This window comes from Abrus precatorius, unplaced genomic scaffold, assembly GCF_003935025.1.
Source record: "Abrus precatorius isolate BTA unplaced genomic scaffold, Abrus_2018 Scaffold11, whole genome shotgun sequence".
In the NCBI taxonomy this organism is placed as follows: Eukaryota; Viridiplantae; Streptophyta; class Magnoliopsida; order Fabales; family Fabaceae; genus Abrus; species Abrus precatorius.
Window position 1 is genome coordinate 4,001,799 of NW_020874303.1, and position 22,073 is coordinate 4,023,871.

At 24.7% G+C, this 22,073-nt stretch overlaps 1 protein-coding gene across 1 annotated transcript; it reads left to right on the forward strand.

Annotated features, from left to right (window-relative positions):
- Positions 1–7,014: 7,014 nt before the first annotated feature.
- Positions 7,015–7,566, forward strand: LOC113856122 (calcium-binding protein KRP1-like). The gene has a single exon (XM_027487803.1). The coding sequence runs from the start codon at positions 7,069–7,071 to the stop codon at positions 7,408–7,410; it is 342 nt and encodes a 113-aa protein (XP_027343604.1). The 5' UTR covers positions 7,015–7,068; the 3' UTR covers positions 7,411–7,566.
- The last annotated feature ends 14,507 nt before the right edge of the window (positions 7,567–22,073 follow it).

Here is a 22,073-nt window from a genome sequence, read left to right on the forward strand (position 1 = left end):
ATATTTTTTAATTATTAATAGTGATAATTCTAATTTATATGTTCACTAATTTGATATGATGTATAAGAATATAAAAAGTAAATTTAGATATAAATAATAATATTTGAGGAAATAAAAAATATATATTAAAAATAAAATATTTGAATTAAAATTATATGATTTATATGTTTATTAATTTGATATGGTGTACAATAATTTAAAAATAAATTCAGATAGGTGTAATAATATTTGAGGAATTTAAAAAAATATATTAAAAATAAAATAAAATATGATATAATTAACATTGAAAATTGCATGATTTATTTTTTAAAAAAATGACGATAAGTATACTCTTATTATTTAAAAAAAAACATTTTACCAAATGGAAATATATAAAACTAACCTTAAGAAATAAAACTGCATATTTCAAAGAGAAAGTCGATTTGGTGTGATGACCAGTTTTAGTAATTTTGTTTTTCTAGATGCAATTTGGTATGCTTTTTGTATGGTTTGATTAAGCCATTTCTTGTAACACCCCTACCCGGGTTTTGAGAAGAACCAACTATGGATGCCCGAACTTAAAATCCTGTTCCAACATACTCACCATCCCTTAAGACAGACATAAGTGTCAGTACAAATGATGTAAGTCCTTTCAAGAAACCAAATACTCTATGAAGAACCTGAAGGGTAAGAAGGGATCCGTAGCTATTGAAATTGACATTGTAAAAGCTGACAATAAGATTGACCAAATGAAATGAAAATTTTATTTTATCTTAAAATATTGAAATAATGATGTAATAAGTTTATAACACTTTATCACCTCTCTTTTTTAGTTCATTCCATACATTATGAAACATCCAAACATAATTTTAAAATTTTATTCATCAAATTCCCATGCCCCGTTTGCAACTTTTGCACTATATCGATGAACACTCCCACCCTCCCCCAAGATTAAACGCCTACACAAAATACTACTTTGTCTGAATGAAGAAAAACAAATTTATGAAAACATTTAAAAATTTAAAATATTCAATTTTTTACTATTTGGTTGACAAAAACATTAATATATATATATATATATAAAGGAAATTCCTGCATGCAAGTTTGATGATTTTCCTTTTAATTTATTTATTTTATAAAAAAAAAAATTCTCCCCTAATTTTTTTACTTCTATTTTCTCCGGACAGACAATGAATACCCCTTGTTTGTACTTTTTCATTGTGCTAATTCCTTCACCCCAAAACACGAGATTCATGTCCAATGCAATGTGCCCCACATATTTGTTGTTGTTCCTGAGAATCTTTAAATCTTTTTTTTTTTTAATGGATAAAGCAACAGTGTGTCGTTAGATGAGTGAAATGCCTTTCACGGTAATCACATGCTCATGATATGATGGAACAAATCTAGTTCACTCCAAGGCTTTTGTGCAAAATTTGATTAGTAACAAATTAAATTCAAGAAATTTTGCTTTTGCAATTAGTGGGGTAGACCAATCCTTTTGTTCTATTTAGGGGAGGCCAATCATTTAATTGAAGACAAAGTCTACTATTTCTCGAAAGCTGGTGTGATATATTCAAAAGAATTTAGGAGAAGATACTGTAACACTTGTACACTTTTACTGGCAATGGAAGCAAAAAGGAGGAAGTTGCAGTGAAGTTTCCATTTGTCCGATGCATAATTCCAAAATTTAAAAGCAATAAGTTACTGTAAATTGTATACATTGTCGTTACCACTTTTAAATCTGTGACTAATGTAGTTAAAATTATTGTCATATCAAAGAATTTAATATAATTTACCAAGAAAAAGTTATGCAAATAATGTCACTCTGTGTCCCGGTTTCGTACTTGGGCGTATTCATGGCTCCACCTCAAATGAAACTCAGCTTACTGGTTACTATAATAATAATAAGGATGAGCCAAAAAAAAAAAAAAATATATATATATATATATATATATATACACGGAAACATAGGGGCCAATGACGATACAGTTGCACAAGGCACTGTCATCGTTTGTTGGTTTATGAATTACTAAGGAAGAAAAGTCTCCAACATATAAAAGAGGAAATTTTATTGACACCAACTTGATAGTCTGGGAATAAAATTTTCCCAAGTGTGCTTACATACTGAAATATATAACTATTAACTAACTAGATTTTAATAAATCAAAATTGAATTTAGTATAAAACTTCATCCAGATAAAAACAAACCATTACGGATGAGTACATTGATTATCCTTCAACTTCAAAATACTAGCTTGACAATCTTCACAAAGAAATAAAGTTTTACACGGATATCACATTTAATTGATGTTGTAAAATGATTACGAAAATCATGTGATTCTTGAAAATATAGAGAGGATTTGATTTATCAAAATGAATTTAAAATCTATAAAAATTGATTTATGAAGTAACCCAATTTGACATTGTATTAGTTTCACAGCAAAAACAATTTTTTTTATTATAACATGCGTGTTTTTATTTATTTATTTATTGAAATAGGAGTATTTGTAAGAATTTAATTAAAATGAACTAATGATATAACTTTTTATACTTTTATTTAATTCTATATTATTATATTTAATAAAAATTATTCATTATAATAATTAAACAACAATTCATATTTATTATATATTTTAATTGATTAAGACAGTGAAAAAATTAAATTATATTTTAAAAAATAACTATAAAAATATAAAATAAAACACTATTTACCAATGAATGTTTTATTATATTTATGTATATGAATTGAAGATAATATTTAAAAAAATTATACGAGAAGTTTATATATATTAGTATAAATTATATTTACTTATATTATTTAATAATTTTATCTTAAAATAAATTGACTTAATATATATTTTTAAAATAAATAAAAAATGTTTAATCATCTTTACTTTTATTATTTTTAAAAAAATTTAACACTAATAATTTAATAGCATGTAGCTATAATTTATCAATTTAATCAATAGAATAATATTGTATATAAAGTTATCAGCATCGTAAAAATCGGTGGAATTTACATGAATACATCCCTTTTTTATTTTTCGTGGACACTTACAAAAAAATAAAGATTAATTTTTTTCACAATTTAAATTAAATTTAAGCTTAATTATATTTTAGATCTATCTAATTTATGTTGTGAAATTTAATTATTTTTTAATTTCTAAAAAAATATACTAATTAATAACGATTAAATTTCTTAATCAATGACACCTAAATTTACGGGCCACTAAAACATTTTTATCCGCCACTAAAATTTATGGCACTTGACTAAATAACGATAATTGTATGTGATCATTAAAAATATTATCCTAAACATTGGCGGCAATTTTGAATGCTGCTAAATTTTGATATTTAAATATAAAAAAATACAAGATTAAAATACTATTTAACTCTGTTTATGGACAGCAGTTAGAATTATCTTTTCTTTAACATTCAAGCTCAATGGAAGTGATAGATTCAATGTCAATATAAGATATAAGATCTTCATGTTATGTCTCAAGAGACACTCTTGTGTGAAGTTATTCTAGTCATAATTATATTAGCAACATCTTTTAAAAGTGAAGAATCAAACTTTTCACGTTAAATAAGTTACTTCCCTTCTTAGTATGGAAAGAAATGCAGCTTTTGAAAGATGTACTATGAAGAGGTTATTTTGTTTATTCCTTATTTTTGCTAATAATTATCTCAACCAATATTAAAATTTTATCTATTTAGTAGCAGTTACATAGAATAAACGTTAAATTTTTTATTTTTGTCAATAGTCATTTTAAATCAATATTAAAATTATTCTATTTGTTGGTGATCATAAACTCAATGTTTCTATTTGTTAATAATTACATAAAATTAACATTTTTCCTAACAATTGTTAAAATTAACGTTAAATATTATTTTTTGAGTATTTTGAACTATATGTCATAATTTTTGTAGTGTGCACTTATTGCTCATTAATTTTATGGCCTAAAATTCTTAAAGTTCTAATTTTTTACTCAAAATATTTATAACTTATTAATTATCATTTATCCAAAATTAAATAAATAAAATATTAATTTTATGTAAAATTTTAAAAAGTATAATTTTCCCTCTTCCAATCCTAATCTCACATTTTATAAAAAAAAAAAAATTATATCAATTATTTTTAACTTTTAGAATCATTTTAAGTTTTAATTCCATTTCAAATCCTCCAAAACAAATTAATTAAAAATTGATTAAATACTTAAATTTACCTAATTTTTAAAATAAAAAATTAATTTTCAATAAAATTGAAAGCTCAAAATTATATTTAACACAAACTAGAGAAACTAAAAAATAAGTCTAAAAATTATAAAATAAACAATAAATTTTCTTTTAAAATTCTTTATATTCTTTTATTTTATTCCATTTCATTCATTAAAAGAAAACTATAGTGTAGGGTTGGCAAAAGTCTTTTCATATTAAGTATCACCTCAAATTCAACCTATAATATTTTATTAATTACTAAAATAAAAATTTTTATTCAACCACTGATATAACATGTTATCACATTTTAAAATAATCATAATATATATATATATGTGAAAAAAAATTATAATTAATTTAAATTTTTTATTCAATTTATATATATATATATATATATCTTAAATTTTCGTACTAGTATTATTCCAATTTTGTCTTCAATTCTAATGAGTCAAATAATTGTACAAGCATTATTAGCTTTATATCTGACGTGAGAGCATCCTATCCACTCAAGTACTCTCATTGGGTAACCCTTTGACGGATTTGATCCTCTCATGTTGTGGCGCGACATGACTCATGTTCAAATTCGCTTAAGCGAATTTTGAACGGCTTAAGCGAATTCAAAATAAATAATAAATTATTTTCTTATGTTTTGCTGTTACATTTAAATGTTTATGAATGAGTAGAATTAACTTTGATAACAAATTTTGTATAAATTTTATTCTTTGATAACATGTTGTTAGTTTCTACATAATTTATCTTTTTTTTTATATAATTCGCTTAAGTTATTTTGAATTCGCTTAAACCGTTCAAAATTAACTTAAGCGAATTTGAACATGAGGGTCATGTTTTTGCACAATATGAGAGGTTGAATTCTATGTGATAACATTTAGATTATAGCAGAGAATAAGATAATCTCCCCCTTCTTATATTGGAATTGCTGTAATTGCAACACTGTAGACCATTTCAGATTTTTTTTTTCAAATTTTTACAAATATTTATAAAAAAATATTAATCTTAACTTTTAATATTAAATTCTTAAAAAATATTTTAAAAATTTATTATAATTTTAATATAACAAATGTATTTTTTATTAAAACTTTATAACTTAAAAGTACTTTAATGCTAAAACTTAATCTAGTACAATTTTTATACATAAAAAATGCATTTTGTTTTTACTTTTTATTATCAAAGGCTATACTGAAATTATTTAGTGAAAAAAATAACAAGATTTTTGTTTATATATGTATATATGTGTGTAAAAGAATTTAAGAAAAAATAACACTTTTATAATTACTTATAAAATGAAAAAAAAAAAAGCCGAATAAAACATTGATAGACATCCTCTTTTGTCCTCATGTAAGTTAGTTAAATGGCAACAATGTGGTTGTGTGTGAAATTTAAGTGTGTATATATAGCACTAATCCAAGAAGTGCTAGCTTCCATCCTCATTATTGTACATGATTTTGTAGCATATAAAAGTAGAAACAGTTTCCCCCTCAATTTTACCTTATCATAAATCATGTCAATAAATTTGCATGTTCAATAAGCACATGCACGGTCACATCAAATAAAACACAAACTTGGAACCTTCTCATTTATTAATAGCTAAAAGATACATGGGTGCGAATTGATGGGAGTATACCTTATCAATTAATACAATAATGCGTACACATTTTATGGTTACAAAAAGAGCTCGCGCACCTTCCACGAAGGAGAACTACACAAAAGCCCAGTGAAAAAGAAATCAATGATGAAAGCCGCAAGAAGCTCCACTCAGAAACATTTACATCATATTTAATGATAACGCCACGTGTCACCCTTTCCACGGGATTTAATTTCAAAGAGATACCTATTTGAACTCGTGACATACGAAATTATTGAAGAAACAAAAAACATACCTTAGATTTTGTGAGGATTTTGTAAATAATTTTTTTTTATTATGCAACTTTCATTTTATATTTCTTTATATACATTATTAACTTATATGGATAAAATATATATATTTATACATAAGCTTTATATAAAATGTGTAAAATATAAAGAAGAAGAAAATAAGTGAGATAAATTTGTTGACATACTGAAGATGTTCAAAAATTAATGTTGTAAAAAGTATCATATAAATTTATTATATAACAAATGATAAGAAATAAAAATATTTAGTTAACACTTGTTACAATGTTCATACTTAAAAAAAGAAAAAATAATATATAATAAATAATTTGATATAAAAAAGAGAAAAAATAAAAATATTAAATAAAATTTAAGTCTATTGATACTATATTTAGAGCCTGATTATTTTAAAGTTTAAACACGTGCATTATATTTCATAGGAATAGAAAAAAAAATTGCAATCATTTAGAGTTTCTTTAATAAATAATGAAAAATAACAAAAAAATATTTAATATTATTAATGTATTAAATTTTGTGATATTATGAGAATTTTAGTAATGATATTTTTAATATATAATAAAAAATACACAATAAAAATTTTCTATAATTTTAAATAAAAATTAGTATTTATTAACTATTTACCATATATTTTTATATATTAAAAAATTATTATAATACAAATTTACTGTATATAACTCAGAAAAATCGATTCATTTATAACTCTTCATCCGTTAAAACAAGCCCATAAGTTAGTTAAAAAAAAAAGGCACTTGAATGTATTAAAAGAAAAATAAGATTAAAAAAATTAAAAATACTGTGCAAGTATACGAACATAATTATTGTAAAATCCCATATCTATTTTGGATGCTTGTGTTTATTTACCATATATAAACGGACCCTTCTATCACAAGCTATCAATATCCTCTTCACACAGTAACTAACAAGCCAAGCTACTTGAGAGTTAATTTCCTTCAGGTAGCAATGGAATTAGATTATTTTTTGGATTTCGAGGACTATTTTCCTTCCATGATTGCACGCTTGGGAGCAGAAGGGTTCATTGGAGAACTTTGCCATGGGTTTCGTTTGCTCATGGATGTGAACAAGGGTCTTATCACGTTTGAGAGCTTGAAGATGAATTGTCACTTGCTGGGTTTGGATGTGAGGGATGATGAACTTGTTTGCATGCTAATGGAAGGTGATTTGGATGGAGATGGTGCTCTAAGCCAAATGGAGTTTTGCATTCTCATGTTTAGGTTGAGTCCATGTTTGATGGATGCACCTAAAATGCACACTCAAGGGTCAGATCCCATGCTAATGATGTAATGTAAAATCTTATCTTTTATTATTCTCTAACTGTGACCTCTACCTTTCTTCTCTTATTCACTTGCTTGACTTTTAATTTCCTCCGTCTAGCTAAGGGAATTCTGAGAAAAATTAATGTTGTTGTAATGTAACCCTTAAATCTTAGCAATTTAATGTCCTCTAAAAGTTTAAGGAAAAAATAAACTCTGTAATTTCTCTCTCTTTATTTTAATGTAAAAATGATAACGAAGGATGAATAATTATTAATTGCATTGTGTATAGTATTATTCTACTTATTCTAATTTGGCATGCACTGTGTTCTGAAATAACTTCTAGAAAGCTATTGGAGACACGTTATTTCAAGTTGTATGTGTTTCCTTTTGCTTCCTTTATGCAAGGAAAGCTCGCACATGCATATAATCAGTAATTGATTGATATGTGATATTTTAAAATTGATGTGAAAGTTTTATTAATTGATTTAATTAATGGAATTTTTCTACATGATTATAATCAACTTAAATTTGAATAATATTAATACATAATTGTTTGATAATGTAAAATACGATGGAACTGACTGTTTAGATGCATTAGTCAAATGAAAAATCTTATGGGCGCGCAGTTAATATTTATCGCTAAAAGTATAATTTATTTGGGGATTTCTTTACAAAGAGTGTAATGATTTTGGATAAAATCATACTGGTTAATTCATATTGTTATAATATACCTTGTTAGAAAAACATGAAAATTGAATCTATTTCAATACTTAAGAAACTCTATCTTTTTAATTAGAGAGGAAAAAAGAATTAATGTGATAAATATTAAATAAAAACACTATCTTGTACCCAAAATTTAAAATACAATCACAAACGTAGGTATATAAAAGGTAGAAAATTTACTATAACAGTTTTTTACGGATAAAAATGTAGAAAAATAGAAATTATACATGTTATATGTTGAACAAGACTCATTATATACACAGTTGGTGATTTAGGAGACATAGAATAGGATAATTTATTCATTTTACTTGAATTCATAATTTGATAAATTAACAAAGGACTTTCTTGTTTTAAATTAAAGTTCTTATATTTCCCATAAAAAAACATAGATTCTAATTAATAAATGTGTTTCATATTACATATCTCAATTATATTTAATGGCTTAAATTTTTTTTAAAAAAATTTACTCAACTTTAAATTTAAATGACACGAAATATGATAAGTTGATTCTGTTATTTTATTTTATCATTTTTATTATTTTTTTATGAATTTGTCTTTTTTATTATTATGTGTAAAAGAAATTGTGATAGAAATAAATGATAAAATAAAAAGTTTGTGTCCTCACTCCTAACCCTAGCCGCTTTCTCTATTTGAAAATGAAAAATCTCTTCTCATTGGACAGCAGAGTTTGGAGAGAAAATAGTTTGAGAAAACAAGTGAATGCTATTTTATTTTTAATCCTCCAAAATAACTTTGTTTTTCATTTAAAAAGGGGTAATGCTCCCATTTAATTTCACAAAATCAAGTCAATGTTGTATGAACTGTACCATGAATAAACGTTATTGTTGTACAAATTTTGGTTTCACCCTATAATATTTGCTTGGTTTATTGCCGTATCTTGTACTGGTGATGATGCTCGAATTTGTAGTACGAGTTGGTAGTTGTTTAAACCAAAAAATGGTCCTTGTATTGACAATGCTCAATGTGTAATAAGTATGAATAAAATTCTATTGAAGGCAAAGCCTTTTTCCTTCTCAATATATATTTGAATTATTTGTTGGCAAATCAATTAACAAACCTATTTGTTAATAAAAATAAGATCAATAACAAATGTATTGAGTTTTTTCTTACTATTTGCTTGATTAATATATTTTTTTACAAATATTTTTTTCATTTCTTCCTTTATTACATCGCTTATTGTATCATTACTTATCTCACTCTTCTTTTTTTATCACTATAAATTATACAAGTTTATTTTATAATTATATTTTCCATTTTATTTTGCAACAAAAAAATAAATATTTACTGCCCGAGAGTACCAGAAGTACTCTAGAAGCTAGTACAAAATATATATAAGAATTACATTATCAAAATTGTTATAGTAGTACTACTCCTACCCATTTTCATATAACAAAAAAGACAAAAAAAAGTTTTAATTGTGCACTTTTACTTTTTATATTTTATTTTATGAGTTAATTTATTTTTTTAATTTTAATTACTCAATTTAGTTTTTATAATTTTTTAATCATTTAAATTAAGTTTCTCATACTAAAACTTTATGAAATTAACAAAATATAACAAGCATGTAATATATTCTCAAAAAATTATATTGAAATAATAAAATAAAAAATTTATTATATTTTATTTAATTATTTCATTTAAATAATTTATTTTTTATGAATTTATTTAAACCAATAATATGTCTCACTTCAATTATTTTTTATTAATTATTAGATAAATTTTTGTGATGAAAAACTTATTTGAATAATTAATATGTTAAAAAATTAAATATGAATAATAAATATTAAAAAGACTAAAATTATACATAAATTAAAATATATAAACTTAAAAAATTATTCTAACTTATTAGATACAAATTAAATAACAAATTCAGATCAAATATAAAAAATTTTAAACTTAAATAAAATCATGCTTCGAGATTAAAATATGTAAACTAAAAAAACTATTATAATTGATGGTACTCCACTCGATATGATTTGATACTTGAACTTATGACGCAATACTTCGAATCGAAGCTACTGTGACTATGTTTATAAGATTGGTTTTATTTGCCCATTTTGAGTTATCTCTCAACTATCACTTTTGTAAATTAGAACTCAGTTTATAATTTAAAATTAAACTAATTATATATATATATATATAATAAAAATTGTAATATACCAAGGAATATAGAAACAAAGAGATGATAACAAAAGAATAATAATGGATGTTATTTTCAGTTTTAAAATAAATAAAACAATCAAAATAAATCTTTATTTTATTTTGAGACCTGTAAATAACAATTGAGATAGTATGTTTTTGTTTTCCTTTTTACGCACGTGATACGGAAAGGTGTACTAGATGAATTTTTGTTACATAATAAACCTTGTTACTGGGAGGCGCAGGGTAGATTTCTTGATAGGTACGTATTTGTTTGCATGTAATTTTTTTCTTTTTAGAAAACGAGATAAATTCATGTTAAAGCAAGTCCAGAAAAAGAAAAATAAATATCAAAACTACCTTACAAGCTTTTATATAAAAAAGAAATAAGATTAAATATGTAATACAATCAATCACTATTCAGATTTTCCAAGCATGTCAATGTTTCTTGATTTCTATCATCATAGTTATCAGTTTCATACCAAGTCTAAGAACACATTGTACAAGTATTTCAATGTCAAAGAACTAGAAATATATGTATAAAAAAAACTAGAATTATGTCATATAATTGCTATAATTTAAAATTAAAACATGAATCCACGTTTGTGGAAATCCATACAGACAAAGAATGATCTAGCTATGAGGACACAATATGTCGTCTTAAGCAAGAGAGAGTAATTGTAACATTAATATTAAATGTATGACACACGGTCGATCTACCACATGATGATGTGAGCTATATATACGTTTAAATATATGAAGCAGATGTAAGAAGAATATAATACAATATACAACAAGAAAGACAGTTTTTTTTTTGTTTTTATAAATTTAATTTTATTATTTGATTTTTTATTCAGCAGTCCAAATAAAGGTTAAGTTTGAGAAAGAAGCCAAATGAAACATTCTACAATTAATATAAACTGCATATATCTTTCAAGATATAGGATGCAAGTTGTAAAGGAAATGGACCAAAATATTGGAGCCTTAATGTAGTGTATTTTGATTGATATAAGGTATTCCATAAGAGCTATATGACATCTAAAACAGCCAAAGTATGAGGTAACAAATAATGTAAAACGAAAGCAACACAAATGGTGCGTGTCATTGTCTCAATCATGTAAATTGTGCATGTATGCACGTTGTGTTGCCACCTTTGAGGCTGTGAAATGATCAATTCTTCAACGCCAATTTCGTTCATGAGCCATGAAATGGGATAAGAACAGGAAAATGCATAATTTGTAATGAAATTGATCCTTTAACCAACGTGATATTTTCCTTGTTCATAAAATAGTATCTGCTCATTGCATTTGCTTTGTGACAGGTTAATATCCACCTATATATATACCTACAGGGCATGTGTTATTTTCTAAGAAATAATATATTTTTTTAATATCACTGTAACAATAAAAAATATTTGTTTTTAAATTTCTTGTTTTAATATATCGCAACATTTTTTTTCACTAAGATGGTTTTTCTAATAATAAATATCACTGCAAAAAACTTTTTAACATTGCACTATACTTTAATCTTCAATATCACTTAGAAATTGGCTACTTTTTTTTATATGATTTTTTTTCAAAATTCAAAAAATATAGGATTTTTTCGGTAGATACGATGGCGATTTTTGAATGCAATACAAAAATTTAAAGATAAAAAACAAAAAAGTGATAAAATTTTAAAAGTTATAAACGACAATTTTTAAAAATAATATTAAAAAATTAAAAAAATCGTTAATGTCAATTTTTAAAAAAATACTTAAATATTTAAAACATACATTAAAAATCGACAGTTTTTGACTAAAAGTCACCAATGACAATTTTTTAAAAAAATTATATTTCCGTAATTTTATAAAAAATCTCATATCTTTTGAATTTTGAAAAATAAAATCATATATAAAAAAATGTTTCCCTAAAAATTAGATCTCTTGATTAATTTTTTTCAGTATTTTTAATGTAACTCACTGACAGTTAAGGAAGGCATTAGATGGAATTTTTTTTAAATATAATTATATAACACATCAATATTCATTAGTGAAATTACTAATAATTTATGAGTTGTGTGATTGTCAATATAGTTTTATTTTAATTGTTATAGTTAAAATAATTTGGCATTAATTATTCATAAAATTATTAAATGAGAATATCATTGAAAAAAATTATTAGACCTCAAATTTCTAACACAATAATTTTAAAACAAAAAAAAAAAAAATCTGTAAAGTCATGGCCTGCAATGTCCCACAAGCCCTTGCAATACCTCATCACAATTTCAAATAAGTTTATTTTGCTAAAAATTTCAATGGCAAGAGCTATATGTGAAATTTCATTTTCTAGAACAAAGGAAGAAAATAATGTATTATTTAACACATTATTTTTATAACAGATTTCATATGTAGCCTGCATATTTCTTATTACGAAATAGGTGATTTTATGAAGTTATAATTTCAAGTGAATAAAATATAAAAAATATTATGTAAAGTTGGTAAAAACATGATAATATGATATTATTATATATATAATAATGCAGAGCTACAGATCTGTAACATCAATCGGTTACTGAGTACCTATTTCCTTCTTTCTCCTACCTTATCACTTTCCAATTGGATTGATATATTATACAGTATTGACATGGAAAGGACACCACAGACCTACACATTTAGCATCGTGGGTGTCTATATATGTCCCACCCCAATTTCAAATATCTTAGGACCATAATGATATTCATAAATTTAATCTTCGATACCTTGCCTTTTAAATTTTATTTCCATCATCATGTAAATAATCAAATAAATCTCCCCACACTTTCTTATTACGGGTGTAAAGGGAATTCTTTTAAGTTATAAACATTGGATTTTTTATGTTTCATATAAATATTTTAGAAATAATTCAGAGAAAGTTTTTTAGTTTGTATTGCCTAATAAAAAGTTCTTAAGGAGAAATGATGATCTAACGCGTTGTTCAATTCATATTAAGTGTGAGGAAAATGAATATTAAAAAGAGCAGAGGAAAGAAATTTTAATGCATAAAAGATATGACAAATATATTTATAATATTTCCAAAAATTATAATTATCATGAAAAAGAAAACATAATTCTCAAGAACGAAAAAAAATTAAAAATCTACGTACTAAACCTTTCAATTACAGTGGACCCGTTAAAAATGGTTCACCAGTAAATTGCTTCTTTACGACTTATTTGATAATTAGAATAAGAATGATATTATAGAATAAGTTATTTTATTTTAATTTTATTTATTATTTGCTGAATTAATGAGATAAGATAAATTTATCTCGCTACCTTATCTAATCTATTATATTCAATTTATTATTTCATCGAAGTCTATTTGATAAGTAGGAATGAGTAATGACAATTGAATCTTGATCTAGTAAACACTTACAAAAATATTTTCAATTTGAAAGAAAACCATCTGTTAAATAAGTTTAGGTATAAGCTTTTTTTTACAAAAATAAAAATAAAAATAATGGAATAAGTAGGGATATTCTACTTACTTTCCATATTATGTTAGTTTAATAGTTAAAATAACTAAATAAGGGAACAACATCCTCTCCCGTTTTGGCGGGAATAAAATTATCCAGTTAAACAAAATTTTGTATTTTCGCTTAAGCAAAAGTTTTTCGCTTAAGCGATTTGTTTAAACAAAAATACAAAATTAATGTAACTGCACGTCCAGTTACGGGAGAAGATTCAGATCTCTAAATAAGTGATCATTACATTTTTACTCTATTATGTATTCATTAAAGAATCCAATTTAATGTAAATTATAAAAATTGAACTGAAAAATTAAATTAATTAATAAATAACTAAATAAATAATTGTAAAAAGTAAAATTTGTTTATTGGATTTAACTGAATTTTGGATCTCATTTTAAAATTAATCCGATCCAATACAATCTAAATTGAATTTATATATGTATATGTAATTTTTAAAAAAAAAAAAATATGAAAATATGTTCCTTCTCTCTCGCCCAATCATCTTGAGGCTCTCTTCCTCTCAATTTTACTATTTGTGCCACTATGTATCCTTCTTTCTTTGTTTCCCCCACCTATTGGTCTTTTCCATATATCCTTGTTCGAACTACTTCAGCATTGGCCACAATTGCAGATACAAGAACTTCGTCAAAACACTATCTTTCAAGGATAGAGGTAGCTACACAGCAATACCAAAGGCCACGTTAATTGAATCATGAAGGATCAAACCCTTATGGAGGAAATTCAATATAGTATGAAGATGGGTGTGGAGGTGTACTACTTTTCACCCATGTGATTGTCTTGTGCAAGGCGAATCCAGCACTAAGTATTCAACGACCACCTTTACACCTATTGCATGCCCTGTCGAGCTCTTGCTTCATTGCTTGGGAATTCTTAGAACCCTTGATCCGCATACAAAGATCATTTCAGGTTATACATTTTTTTTCATATATAATTTGGGAAATTGATCAATGTATAAAATAGTAAAAAAGAAAAAAGTTAAATGTTATGGGCGATTTGTCCCAAGAATAATAGTCTTGGTCTTTCGATGTGATGATTATATAACATATTAGAAAAATACAAGACCATTATTAATATATATGGTCAAAAATATTTTTTTTAAAATTTAATTAGTTTAAAAATCAAAATTTTAAATTGTTTAAAAAGGTTTTTAGGTTCAGTAAATTTAAATGTTTTGAAAATATTAATAATAACGAGTGTATCTATTATTATTATTATTATTATTATTATTATTATTATTATTATTTGAGTAAAGATTAAGTTATTGTAAAAGTAACTTTTTTTAAAGTTAATATATTTAATAAATTTTTATAAATATTAAATTCCATTAATTTAACTATTGATCGAAAGTTTTATATAAATATATAATTAAGTTTACAAGCGATTATATAATTTAAATATTAATTAATTATATATATATATATATATATCTAAATGTTTCATTTATTTTCAATTTTTTTTCATGTATGATCAACATATTAATATATTAAATTTATATTATGTATTTTAAATTTCATTTATTAATTTATTTAAATATTTAAATTTATGAACTTTTATATAAATTTAAACCATATAACTAATAATAAAAAGTGAACGAAGGTAATTTTTTAATTTATCTTAGAAATTTTATCATTAAATAAACTTTAAAATCATTTTACACTTCTACACAAAGTCACATCAACCAAATCTTGACATAAAAATTAAATGAAACCTTATGAAGTTTTATCTAACTCATTGTCACCTTCTTCATAATAGATGATTTGAGGTGGTCCATGGATGAATGCCAATGTGGTCCACCTTTCACCGCAAGTTGCAGCAGAGTGAAAGGGTCGTAGGAGCCGTCGCCGTCCCTTAAAATTTCCGCATCTCTGCTATTTGAAAACTTATGTTCGATGAGCCCTTACATTATGAAACCACTGTTCGCCATGCACCAAGCATTGCTATAACCCACTCACGCTCTACTGTCTATTTGTGTCTCATTTATTTAGAGCACCATCCATATCGAACGCTTAGATTCTTTTCATCATTTGCTTCTGATTAATTCAATTTTCAATTAAAGCAACAAAAGTTATGACTAAAATATTTTTATACATGCATTCAGACGTGATTTAACCCTTCTTTTTTTAATATTCTCCGTCTATGTTAATATCTGACTTATTTTTAAAATAAATATTAACTATTAAAAATAAAATTATAAAAAATATGATTTTTTTTTAATTTTATAAGATGACAACGATAAATAACTAAAACCAAATTATTAAAATGAAAAAATAATAATAGAAGAAATAGAATAACATTTTATGAAAAAAGTTAAATATAATGAAAACAAACTATTTTACAAAATTTGTTGAAAACAATCCATTAGCTCGATATCAAATCATTCATAATTGCATGATGCCTTGTACATATAAAATACAAAGAAAGAGTATGCCGTATTTTGTCTGTCTTGAAACTAGGGAAGGATCCGAAATTGGATCCTAGTGTTATGTGTGGTTGGCCATGGTCTCCCCCAAAATTTTGAGGATTTTCATTTTATATGTAATCAATGATAATTAAAAAAAAATGCATTATATATAACAATCATATAGTTTTCAACTCAACCGTAAAAATTGACATCATGTTTAATTTTGAGAGTATATCTTAACCTGAAAGGCATTTGGAAATTATGGCTAAATTCGGTGAAATAAATTCAATGAATATATTTATACGCAAAAGTAAAACTGTTTTTAACGTATATTCTTTTTGACAGAACTTAAAATGGAGATTATTTAAGCAGAAGTGAGTGTATCGGTGATGAGTGACTTATCCATCAAATCGAAAAATAAAAGCAAATCCTAAGTGATAAGAAGAGCATTGGCACGTACGAATGGAAATAATGTGGATCTAACTTCAAAGGACCCCATGGTCGGTATGAATAGTATGAGTTGGAGCAAAGTATTGAGGCGAATGGGACAAATAGAATTGATATAGGGGCCACAAAATTGTCGAGTTTCTGGGGGTGGAAAAATAACGCCGCAGGCATGCAGCTCATACAATGTGTCCTCTTCTTCTCCGAAAAGCATGACAAAAACATGCAACATGAAACAATAACACCAGCTTCAGCTTTTCCCCTTTCAGAGAACCGCTCATCAGTCATTATCGTATCCTCTGTTGCTCGCTTCTACTCCCTATTGTACTGTCGCTCGCGCATATACATATATCCTCTGGGGATTATGTTTTGTATAACCCTGTTCCAGACATCTTAGGTCCTTCTTTTTTTTTGTATATATAACAAATAACTACTCAATAGTTATTATGTATATGAATAATTACTCGATAGTTATTAAAAACGAAAATTTGAAGAATTTTCTCTTTTTTATTTTTTTATTTTTTCCTAACCAAACAAGGCACTGCTGATTTCAAGTAGACCTACGCAACCCTATATTTGCGAGACGTGTAGTCTGGCTTAGCTTGTTTGAGTCTATTTTTGAAAAAAAAATATTATCATTTTTGAGTTTAAATATTTAAAGGTGGTAATAAATTATTAAAATTTAAAACATTTATTATAGGGAACAATATTATCGTAACTAATTAAAAAAATATTTCACTTTGAAAGAAAATAGTCAATTTTTTATTTTTATTTAAAAGAAAAAAAATGAGTGCAAGCTAAGAATCTAAAATACTGGGAAGGTCCCATGGGGACAAAGAGACCTAAGAGTCGTCCCTATCCTACAAATTTCCGGTTCCCCTGGCTAGGCCTTCACCATGAGGCTATACTGCAAGCATTTATTAATAAAAGCGATTGTTGTGGGATACATTCAAAATAGGAGTTATGTTAATTATATACATACCAACCATACAGTACACGCAACATTAATTACACAGAAGTCTTTGAACAACAGTTCATCAACTATTTTTTCTCCCCTTTTTTAGTTCAGTGATGTGATATGAAAGAATAAAATAAAATATACAAATAGAATATAAGTGTTAAAAATTATTCAAATAACATAACTTTATTAATTATTATGTGTTTTTTCATTGAATGCCAATTTATTTGCTACTATCATCTATAAATCTCACGGTTTTTTAAATAATTTCTATGAAAGAATTTGCACATATAAAATGACGATACATCACTGAAATCAAGAAACGAAATCACCACTCGTAATTCTTATGGCCATCTTACTATCGAATTAAAAATAGTTAATTCAAAATTATCTAAAACTTTAAAAGATATAATTAAAATTTACAGTTCTTTTAATCTAAGCCTTTAAGACTAATGTTAAATAACAAAAAAAAGGCTTTTCTATTAAAAAACTTATATTTTATTATTCAAAATTTTACAAAACTCTAAAAATAAAATATTTTAATTTAAAAAATATATTTTTGGGTAGGAATCTATTTACACTAATAATAAGTTTTGGTAAATATAAAATAATAATAATAATAATGTGGTTGTCTTTTTTTTTTTTCTTACAACTTTAAGATACAACTAACATATTTATTTAAAAATTTGTTAAAAGTTTGAAAAAAGTGTGAAATTACTCACGAAGATATTGATGAGGATAAAAAAGAAGAAAATAAATTTTTTGTTAAAATTTGAAGAGAGGACTAAAGGTAAATGGTGGATAAAAGAAATAAAAAAAGCAGAAATATTTTTTTTGTCAGAGTTTAAAAATGAAAATAAATAAAGCAAAAGTGTAGATAGAAGAAATAAAAGAACGAAGAAAAAAGAAAAAAAATTATGTCAGAATATACTATTTTTATTATAATTTATAAAAATAAAAATAATAAATAATAATTTTTTAAAGGATCTAATATTTTAAAAAAAGACTTAAATTATTTTTAAATTAAAAAATTAAACTGAAATAAAATTAAGAGTTAATGAATTAATTTATTAATTTTAATCATAAAATTTATTTATCTAAAATAAAATAATAAAAATTAATAATATATTCATTCTTTAACTCTTACTTTGTTTTTAGTTTAATATCTTAATTTTTTATTCTTATTTTATTTTTTAACTTATAAAAATATTTTTAATTAATTATTTTTTTATTAAAAATATCAATTCAATTAAAAAGTATTATTTGTCTTCTTTTTTCATAAGGTTAAATAAAAATAAAGTATATTTTAATAAGTTTTTTTATGACTTTTAATTTTTTTTTAAAAATTTGAAGAAGAGAAATCATAAAAGTATGAATGAAACATAAATAAAAAAAAAAGAATATATTTTTTTTATCATAGTTTAAAGAGAATAATAAACAATGAAAGCATGGAGGTGTAAATTAAAGATCAATGGTAAAAAAAAAAATTATTGAAAATTAATTGAGGAGTAAAACAATTTATTAATTTTTGTTAATAAAAATGTATAATAATTTTTAAAAATACTAAACAAATTTAATAGTGACTTTTAAAATTTATTTAAATAATTATCAAAATAGTATAATAAAAACGTACTCTGAAATTGATAAAACCTCCCAAGGCAGGACGCCAATACGGAGTAGCAGCTTTCTGCAGCCAATGCTTTGAATTTTGAATGCATTAATTTGTTTGGTTTCTCGAAATAAGCAACTCTGTTTTTCCTTCACATTCATCATTCATTTTAAAGAGTAATTATTTATAATTGGTTAATTGTTTTAAATGTCGAATTTGATACATTAGATTTTAAAAATCGTTAATGAATTTTTTTTATGTTTAACAAATGAAATTTATAAAAAAAAAGAGATATAAAGTACTAAAAGTATCGTGATTTATGTTTTTTTAAAAATGTTATAAAAAATTTTAAAGTAGAAAACTTATTGTAACTTTTCCATATTCTTGTAATTTTTTTATATTTTTTATTAACAAAAAGTTCTCCAAAAAAGCCACAATAACTAATTTATTAAAATTTTATAAGTTTAATTTTTTAATTAAATTATTTTTAAAAATATATAAGTAAAATTTAATTAAATTTTTATTAAATAATTTTATTTTAAATTTTATTAACCTTAGTCCTTAAAATTAAGTTTAAGTATTTACAAATAAAAAAATTATAAAAAAAATACACAATTATTGTATTGAAGTTATAAAAATATAATAAATATTTATCTTTCAAATAAAAATTTAATATTATTAGTTGTTTATCCTTAACCCTAAACACTTAGATAATAAAACCATTTTATTTTAAAATCTAATACATATATATATATATATATATATATATATATATGTGTGTGTGTATATAATAAAATTAGACAAAATTACTCTTTTCGTTCCTTAACTTTAAAATAAAATTCACTTTTATCTTTTAACTTTTTTTATTCATTTTTATCCTCAAAATATTTGTTTTCTTCACATTAATCCTTTCTATTAGTTCTATTACACAACTTAATAAAAAGTCTTACGTGACGTTGAAGTGGCTTAACGTTGTTATTTAATCATACATAAACTTTTTTATTTAAAAAATAATTAAAAATACAATTCTCCCACTTCTCTTTCATCTTCTTGCAACTCTCCCACCTATTTCTTCATAAATCTCCAACCCACTCTCACAGCCCCTTTTTCCACTTCTCCTAGCTTTCCCTTTTCTTTCTCACAGCTCTGTTACCTTTTTTTCCCAACCTATTGGCCTTGTTTCTTGTTCAGAGGGTAAGTGTACCATCGAAAAGTGATAAAAGATTCTTAAATTAAGTTCCAGAAATATTGTCCCACAAGGATTTTTTTCAATTACTTAAAATTTCCGATTTCAATTGTTTGACCTTCAAATATACAAGATTAATCAAAACAAGAATCTATAAAATCAATTATAAAACTAAGAGCAAGGAATACAATGCACATCTTGGTTAAACTTATCGGAGACGAACCTAGGGCGTATGAGTTTTTTCATTCAATTCTTTATGTTATTTTTTTGTTTAACTCTAAATCTGATTTTCTTATGATTACCAATCATTCATACGAATACTATTAATACCCAATAGTCATGAAATATTAATATTTTTTCTCTAAATTAGCATCCCCAATGGTCATGCAAGACATTAATTTAAGAAAGCTTAAGAACCTATGAACTTGTTAATTTAATAATAATTAAAAGAGAAAGATTGGATTGGTCCACTTAATTCTTTGTCTCGTTTTACCTTATAGATCTATTAATTAACCGAGGTACAGTCGTCTGACGATATAATTAATTTATTATTAAGGAAGAAGTACAATAAGATAAAATCTAATCATGAAACGAAAACCAAATTTAGATTCAAATATTAAAATCTCATAAATTCATGAACAATAGTTCATATAGCCCTAACTATGGACTTAGTTACTCATGCTAAAAAAATAACTAAAACAATCATAAATAAAGTCATAGAAAAAAGTAAATTAGAATGAGATGAGATCTTAATCTTCAAGTACAGTCGCTCGAAACTCTAAGTCTTGTCAAGAGTATGTCAAAGATTCTGTGCGAGAGAGATGATAGGTGTATCAAAGAGCAGAAGTTTTGATGTAAAAACAAATGTGTCCCTTACAATGCCTAAGGTCTCCCTTTTAATAGGGTTTAAAAATCCTATTGACTCTTCATAATTGGGCTTCTCGCAGATGAGTACGGCCGTACAAGGCCTTCAGCATGACTGTCCATAGGCTCGAAACACCTCGTGCTTGTTGAAAGGGTCTAGATATGTTGATTGCTGCGAAATTCTAATCTTCCATCAATTTAGACCCAAAACTCATCTAAAATTTACTTGCGACATCTTTATACCAAACTGCATAATTAATATATAAATTAATGTAAATTCTAAATAAAATAAAGGTCCAATATGAATATATGGGCTGTAAATTAGGACCCAATTACAAACTTATCATTTCTCCCTCCCGTAGCCTCTATTGTTCCTTGCAACTTTTTCTTTCCTTTCACGTTAGTCTCAAAGTGTTATTTTGTCATTTTACTTGTTTGATCACCATAGACTATAAGATTTAACTTGCTTTGGGATGAAAATTCCTGCCATTAGTTAAAGAATGTTGTAAGGAAAGGTGAAAAACAATATTTTTTTCCTCAATTGTGCCATACGAATATTAATTTAACATAGGAACTAAGGATAAAAACACTTGGACTTACTTGAAGACAACAAATCATGTGAGGATTTACACCAACAATCATCTGTCTTGCAAATTCTTCATCGGTCATCCATATAGATTTACTAACTACACCAAATATTGAGAAAAAAATCTCAAATTGGATTAATTCAACAATTACATAGCTTTGACCAAATTTGTATGTAATATATATCAGTAATATTAGGATTTTAAACGTAAGTTCAATTTTAAGTTAGGATAGAGTAAACTTTTAAGCTCAAA